The sequence below is a fragment of the Notothenia coriiceps genome, unplaced genomic scaffold (genome assembly GCF_000735185.1).
Source record: "Notothenia coriiceps isolate Sejong01 unplaced genomic scaffold, NC01 NC01_scaffold00012857, whole genome shotgun sequence".
In the NCBI taxonomy this organism is placed as follows: domain Eukaryota; kingdom Metazoa; phylum Chordata; class Actinopteri; order Perciformes; family Nototheniidae; genus Notothenia; species Notothenia coriiceps.
The window spans coordinates 1-8473 of NW_011345558.1; the positions used below are offsets into that span (position 1 = coordinate 1).

The 8473-nt window shown below is 40.8% G+C and overlaps 1 protein-coding gene across 1 annotated transcript; it reads right to left on the minus strand.

Moving 5' to 3' along the window:
• Positions 1-199: 199 nt before the first annotated feature.
• Positions 200-7934, minus strand: LOC104947616 (probable phospholipid-transporting ATPase IH; the record flags this gene model as incomplete). The annotated part of the gene is made up of 9 exons (XM_010773663.1): positions 200-373; positions 463-660; positions 1090-1240; positions 1331-1412; positions 1505-1569; positions 1713-1763; positions 2083-2186; positions 3342-3470; positions 7827-7934. Coding segments are annotated over 9 exons (1062 nt in total), but the record flags the coding sequence as incomplete, so codon positions are not given.
• Between the last annotated feature and the right edge of the window lie 539 nt (positions 7935-8473).

An 8473-nucleotide genomic window follows, 5' to 3' on the forward strand; every position in this document is an offset into this window, starting at 1 on the left:
CATTTACCTTAACTGATTTGCAACAGCGATTTTTAAGGTAAGCGGAGTCACAGTGGCCTGTCAGCAAATGCTTTACCGAGATGCACTTAGATTGAGTTGGAGGGAGAGGTAAAAGCAAATGACCATACACTATACACACACACACACACACACACACACACACACACACACACACACACACACACACACACACACTTACCCTCCTGTATCCTCCGGGTGAGGAGTCAATCATGTCTATACTGGAGGCAGCGCTGAGGATTTGGCCGTTGCAGATGGCATGTGGGATGTAGACGTTCCCATCGACGCAGCACTCAATAAACTCCATGTTGTTCTCCGTGAGAGTGCCTGTCTTATCAGTGAACACATACTCCACCTGGGAGGGAAGGAAGAGGGTAGGATAAGAGTGTGTCTTTAAATAGTTTACATGAAGATACTGTTTGCTAACGTCTGCGTCTCATGTACCTGTCCCAGCTCCTCGTTCAGGTCCGAGGTGTTGACCTGAGCCCCCTCTCCCAGCTCCTCGTCGAACATTTCCTCATCCCATGTGATGAAATAGGAGCCCAGGAATTTTTGCATCTCCACCGTCACGTACATAGACACTGGGATGATGTAGTTAAATAAGACCATGAAGGCCAGGAAGTCTGTGAAGGCTCGGATCACCTGGAGTAAGGAGGGAAAGCGGGAAATGACTTTGTTATAATTCATTGTAGAGACCATTTTTTGGCTCTACCATACAAACCTTTTTTTTTTTTTTTAAATGGCTTCAGACTATTAAAAGGTGACACAACACAACATGAAATGGTACACAATTAGCTTTAAGAGAGAGTGTGATAATGTTGAAGAATAAATATGTTCTGCATGTCATGAGTTTTTGATTCTTGGGTGTATTGAACTGTCGACCTAGTCATTTGAAATGTTGAAGATATCCTGTTAACTTGGTTTTGTCTCTTTCATTGATTTATTTACTTGTATTTTGTGTGAGTAGGTATTGTCCTCTCATCATACTGTTGTGTAATTTACAATATATGTTTATCTCTTGCCTGTACAACATTTAAATAAATAAAAAATAAGTGTTGTTGGTGTACCGACCACATGTCGCTGGCGCTCGTTCTCCGTCCTGTGGTTGTACCAGGGCTCGTCTCTGTCTGGAGACCACTGCCAGGCGTATTTCAGAACCGTGTTGATGACCGCTTTACTGATCAAGATGAACAGGTACACTATGAGGAAGGCATTCATCGACCTGCAGAGAGAGAGGGCACAGATTAGGAGGAGGGAACAGGGAATGTATAAACCATACTATTAAATTGAAGAGTGTGGACGTGGATCCTACTTTTCTACAGCGGAGCGCTTCTGAGATTTAGACTGATAATTAAGCGCCATCTTAGTCTCCATACCAGTGTAGACTGCAACAGCTGAGGGGAGATAACAAAGAGGGTTATGAAGAAAAGATTGATATCAGCCTCATTGCTCAAACATTAAAGAGATATTAAACAGTGCTTGTTACCATAAATATGTTGTGTGTTCTTCAGTGTGGCTCCTCTAAGGAGCAAATTCTCAGCCCCAAGTGGTCTGCAGGAAAGAAACAGATTGTTTTCATTGAGAAAAATAAATAAATGCATTTGATGAATTGAGAAAGACAGTTGGCCTTGTCAATAAGCGTTACACCAACAAATAAAAATAAATAACCTTTCTAGGATAAAAAGCACTCTCACCTAGCCACTGGCTCTTCTTTGTCCTTGTAAATATTAATGCGTCCCACAAATCTGCAAGAGGAAAACAAATCACAGTACAATGAAAGTAAGACAAGAAACAGTTGTGCATTATACAAAAATAATATAAAATAAATAAATACTACTACTTTAATATGACTAAGGATAAGAATAATCCTTATTTATAAAGCACCTTTCAAACATAATAACAAAGTGCTTTCCATTAAAACAGAACACATTCAATACGCACAGAAATTAAAGAAAGCAACCAAACACATCATAAAACCCAGAGAGTAATGCAAACAAAAAGTAATACAAGATCAAGTAAATGAAAAAAAAAATGTGATGCATCAGTGATTGGTGTCACGCTCACTTGTAGAGGTCAGGCTGTGGTTGTTCACATTCGATGGTGGCGTGTAGCGAGTCCACCTCCTGCTCCGTTCTAAAGGCCAGGGTATCTTGTACAGCATAATAGGTCTGAGATAGGAGGGTGGAGGAAGGGGGAAGAAGAAGACAACAGAGGGAAATGTCACCCGCAAGCCACTAATGAGGGCAGGGTTCATCTGGCGACCGCAGTATGGCTTCTGGCAGATTTTCTAAACGACTGAGCGAGGCGGGGAGGTGAGCAGAGAACAGCATGGTGGGGGGGAGGGGCTCATCAGGGGGTCGACCCGAGGGTGAGTTTGAGGAGCGAGGCTGTAGTACTCCACCATACGCTCTGGGATACGAATATATATGTGTGTGAGTGTGTGTGTGTGCTAAGCCATGCGTGTGAGTGACAGCGATGAACATCAGAGTAGAAGCACAAATATGAAATGCCACATGTGTCACTTATGTCATTGTGCATTTCTGTGTCTGTGTTCATGTGTTGATTATTTTTCAAATCAATAAATCTGCGCATGATCATCTTGAACGATTGTTCTCAAAAAGTGTCCGAAACGACTGAAAAAAAATCAAGCAATGGCTTCAAATTGTCTGAGACAGTTGAAAAAACAAAGATAGTTATTTGTGTTTTTTCAATCAATCACCAAATTCTTAGATTTTGAGAAACGGGAAGTGTTTGATATTTATGTCACTTGCTCAATTTGGCTTACATACCACCTAAAGACCTACTGAATCCCAATGATCCTGTTTTGGGATCAAAGATACTCAGTTTAAAATCCAGTCAAATATTACAAAATCCTGAACTACTCTTTACACTTTGTGACGAGATTCTGACTAAATCAGAGATATGCAGTTTATGCAATATACTGACTGCAGTGCTACATTAGTTGTTTAATTCATCAAACACATCAAATAAATGTAATCAATCAATAATGTACGGCAAAGAATATCATTGAATTCTCAGATGTGACAAACTGGAAAGGGAATTGGACATTTTTATTTGAGATTCATTTTTGGGCCAGAGTTAAAAGGGGGGGTGGGGGAAAGACTGGATAACGTGTGGATTGGTTACTGGGTTGGATTCGAACCATGGTCCTCTGCAACAGAGACTAATCCCAGTACATGGGCCACCAAATGGCTTTTAAATGAGCAAACACATGTTTTAAAGACCTACTACTAAATCCCAAATGCTTTCCTGTTTTGAGATAAAGTTTTGAATCAAGTTAAATCCCCCCCTGATGGCAGCACCTTGTGACTGGACTCCCCGTCCAGACTGGCGGTGGTGACGTAGCAGGTCCCGTCATGGCGGCTGGAGGAGAGCAGGATGAGGTCGCAGGGGAAAGTCTCATCCTCCCTCACCACCACGATGTCCCCCACCTGACAGCAGGACACACACAAGACACACATTAATGGCTTTCGCATAAATAATAAATGAGTATTATGACGAGAGCCTGAGATAAACAGAGTGAAAGACAGACAGACAGGCCTGAGGGGAAACGTCTGCTCATCCTTTACCATTCCTTTTTTTTCCCCCAAAGGATTGAGAAGTTGCATAACGGATTATGCGAGTGGAGCAGCTTAAGCTCTGATAAATCCCATCTCCACGGTGACCATACACATGACACACGCTCTCTGATTTTGCATGATTAATATATTCATCATTATTCCTGCTCCCGATTCACACTCTAATCCTCTCTGTTTGATCTACAGGAGAGAGGACCCTTGGTACGGAGAACGCTGCAAGACACACAAAGGGAGAGAGAGAGAGAGAGAGAGTTTCTGTTTTCTGATGACAAATGTCTTTCCCCACTAATGGCATGAAGTGAACACTGCTGTTAAGCACAGTACACTTACTCAAGTACTTTACCTAATTACTGTACAAATGTGAGGTACCTTTTCTTGTATATTTCTATTTAATGCTCCACTCTGCTTCAATTTGGAAGCAGATATTGTACTTTTGGCTCCTGTACATTAATTTGTCAACAAAAGCTACTTTGCAGGTAAGTTTTATTCATACACAAATATAAACCAATAATGAATTATGATGTGCTTTCATGGATTAAGATGCCAGGCGACTAACTAACTCATTGAAGTTATCTCCAGCTTTATTGCTGCAAAATAAAAATAATGTACTCATAAAGGAATCCCTACTGGCCATTCTTTATAATGAGTATGTTTTGTTCTGCTACTCAAATTATAAAATAATGCTAATAACTTTGTACTTAAATATATAAATTAATAAACAAGTAAATAAATAAATGCAGGACTTAAACTTAAACAGGACTAAAATGATGTTTGTATATCTATTTGTAAGATCATTTCAGACAAGGATTTTGCCATGAGTAATTATTTTTTTGTTCTGGATTGTTAATGACGTGTTTGGCTTAATAATGGTTGATAGTATGATCATTTGTGTTTCACTTCCATACTTGATTGTTAATAACATGTTTTAATTTGCTTTGTTTATGTTTGTTGTATGTATGTGGGTATAGTGTGCAGCTGTGTGTTTGTCTGTATGTGTGTGGACCCAAGAAATAATAGCCCATGCTTATAGTAGTGCTAAAAGGGATCCTAACAAAGACATAGAGACATAGAGACCAACACTACTGTATTACTAATTCGTCCACCTCTGCTGCTACGGCAACACATACTATAAGACTCTGTAACCTTTAAAGCAGGGCGCTTTATTCTACTCTGACCCTCAACATCCCACACACTCTGTGCACGCTCGACAGGAGAAGCAGACGCAGCAGAATGACATGTACCTGCACTCATCAACACAATGCTGAAGGCAGACTGAGATACAGCGTACAATCTAAACATCTACATAGGAGCTGCTGAGCTCGACACTCCCGCCATGTTCTCTGACACCTCCGCTTTATTCACGCTGCGTTGACATGAGATACATATCTGCAGATTAATATGCAGCTCAGAGAAGCTGCTTCCTGTTTTTCCTCAAGAAATATTAATCTGCTTCCATAAATACTGTAGGAGTACTGTGAGAACAGCACCATCTGAAGGCCTGGCATATGTACTACAGCGTCTCCAGCGCTTTCGAACGGCAATGTCCGTGGCTGTCTCCTCCTGATTGGTGGAGTTGGCCCAATAGCCGTAGCGCCACTTCTGTGACATCATAGAAGTGTTCAAATCTGGATCAGTCTGTATCAGATCCGTTGCAGCCCCTTTTTTAGAGATTTGGGTATGGAGGAAAATAGAGAGGGTTGTGTTTTCTGACACTTGGTGAGTTCCCTGGAACACCGGGGACACATATTCATGTATATAAGACGTACAAAAGTGCATTTTGCATGATAGGTCACCTTTAAGTAAAAGTACACAAGTATTACAAGTATTGGCATCAAATAAACTACAAAGTACCAAAAGCAACAGTATTCTGTAAGCATATAGGTCCAATTTAGAATCATACGAGTTACTGGATTATGATTATAAATCCATTAATGTGTTTATTGCAGCTGGTAAAAGTGGTGCTCATTTAATCATGTGTTTATTGCTGNGCGTCTGTTAAGAACTCAGACACTTAGGAGGTAGGACCCAATTGCATGACCCGAGAGACAGAGGTAAAGTATTGGTAAGATACTTTATTTTCTTCAATAAACACGGTGAACAAAACAAAAGGTTTCTAACTAATCTCAGAATTGAGATGACAAAAATTGGGAACAAAACGATAATCGCTCACGTGGTACTTTTCTAAGTACAAAAGAGCATAGACCTGACCAAGGCAAGAGACAAGACGAACTGAGACTGAACACTGGGAGACAGGGGAATTTAAACACATGACAATAAGACACAGATGGGAACAATCAGGGGCGGGACTGATGCTGATGACCACAGGAGACACACAAGGGGTGACAGGTGAAAACAATCAGGGAATTAGACACACCAGGGAAACTAACGACAGACAGGAAAACACAGGGAGAAAGACCAGACAATACACAGGGAGGAAAACATGAAAAGGAGAACAGCAAAACACCCACTACCAGACACACAAAACTAAAAACGTGACACAACACAAGAATCGTGACAGCGTCTTACTCTTATAGCACACTATTCATGCTTCTGTATTGTGCTGAGAACTCAGATCTCTTCCTTAAAGTAGCAACACCAAATTGAGAGAATAACAACATTGAACATCTTTCTTAAGTAAAAGTTCACAAGTATTACAAGTATTGGCATCAAATAAACTACAAAGTACCAAAAGCAACAGTATTCTGTAAGCATATAGGTCCAATTTAGAATCATACGAGTTACTGGATTATGATTATAAATCCATTAATGTGTTTATTGCAGCTGGTAAAAGTGGTGCTCATTTTAATCATGTGTTTATTGCTGTTGGATATTTTGTATACCTACGTTAGCAGCTGTTTGCGCAAAGCATCGTGTAACAGTCATAGCAATTGAATGATGTGTAAAGATAGAAACACAAGTTGTATCCAGGTGAAATGTCATCAATGAACGTGGCTAGAGTGTTGTCTTACGAAAACACTACTCTAAGTGTATTTTAGGAATTGGAGCGTAAGTTGGAGCGTTGAGATTGATTTCCATGTCAGCAGCAGGAGAAGTAAAAAGATGAGGAGGCGGGGGGGTCGTTGGTGTGAATAAAGGAGACTTAAAGTGGACCTGTCATACAAAATGCACTTTTGTACGTTTTTTATACATGAATATGTGTCCCCGGTGTGTCAGGGAACTCACCAAGTGTCAGAAAACACAACCCTCTCTCTTTTCCTCCATACCCAAATCTCTAAAAACGGGGCTGCAACAGGGCTGATACAGATTTTAAATATCTCTGACGTCAGGAACGAGGAACTCCGCCTATATGGCCAACTCTCCACCTATCAGGGGAATGGGAGGTTGCGTGGCATGTTAGCAGCATGGTTACAGCATGGTTACAGCATGGTAACATGACGCTCGTGCCTCGCCCCCCTCCTTTGCAGGGGGGCGTGGTCAGCTGCAGCTCATTTGCCACAGAATCAGCCCTTGTAAAAACAGGGCTGGAATAGAGCAAATAGAGCGAAATGAGGCATGGCTAAAATGCATGATCTGTTTGGTATTTTGAAAAAAAACTTCACAGACATGTTTTGTATAGGTATGGCCCTACAATATATTATTCAAATATAGCATGATAGGTCCACTTTAACAGTGTCTCCTGAAACAGTAATACTGAACTCAGGATCAAATATCTGTATTACATCAAATCTGTCATGCGTGGGTATGCAATTAAACATAGGAAACCATTTCGACGTACTATTTTAAAGCAAAATACGGCAAGGTATAGTCGATGCTATTGCAGAAAATGCGGATCCTAAATAGAATCGAACATGGGTTTTGATATTACATAAGTCTGATGGATTATAAACCACTTTCTAGAATGAGACTGATACCAAAGAGTTGCAACAGACTGACATAAGAGAGCGTCACAGGATGATGACAGGAATATCCTCTCTCATGAAATACATCAGTCCTGGGAACCTGCCAAAGGGGCTTCCCGCACGGTGCACAAGGGGACACTATAATTGTTCCTCTACTACAGTTTCACGGCAATTAATTGGTGGGAAAGACAAGCGAGAGGCCAGAGAGGAAGGAAACAAAGTTAGAGAGGACTGCGGCTAGAAAGAGAAAGGGGGGAGTTGAGTTTTTTTAAAAGTGGGCTATGCAGCACCACTGTAGCGTTGTTTTTTAGCCTCAGGTGCTACACTGCTCTAATGAGGCTATTCTTACCCGTAGCTTGTGACTTTGAGTCCTCACCACCTTCCCTTGCTGCACCACGTCCACCGGACACTCGTTTATAGAGCAGTCAGCCTTGTGTCGGAGCCAGTCCTCGTAGCCCTGAGAGAAAGAGGGAGAAAGATTCATCAAGTTAGACATTCTGTTCAGATTTATTTCTCTGTCCCCACTGCAAAAAAATGGATTGGCAGAAGAGCGTTCATGTTCAAAGCCCCAACTGACTGGAATACTTTACCTGCTGCTATTAGATCTCTTGCATCATTGGGTATATTCAAATATGCATTGTTATCTCACTTTCAACTGGTCTGCACTTGTTATTAACTGATATTGATGAAACTGATTGGCTTGACTGTCTCAAATTGTAATGATTGTGTGCATTGCTTGAATTTCACTGAACAGACTGTATGTGGTTTGTCTTGTGTGTCATGTTTTGCTTTTAATTATTTTTGTTTACGTATGTCTGTAAGTTGTTGCTATTGTCGGGACCCCCTTGAAAACGAGATGGTGCATCTCAAGGGGTTTATCCCAATGAATAAAATGTCTATATAGATCAGAATCAGAATCAAGTTTATTGCCAGGTACGCATACAAATAATTTTCTTTGGTTTATGACGGTACAAACATGAACAACATAAGAAAATA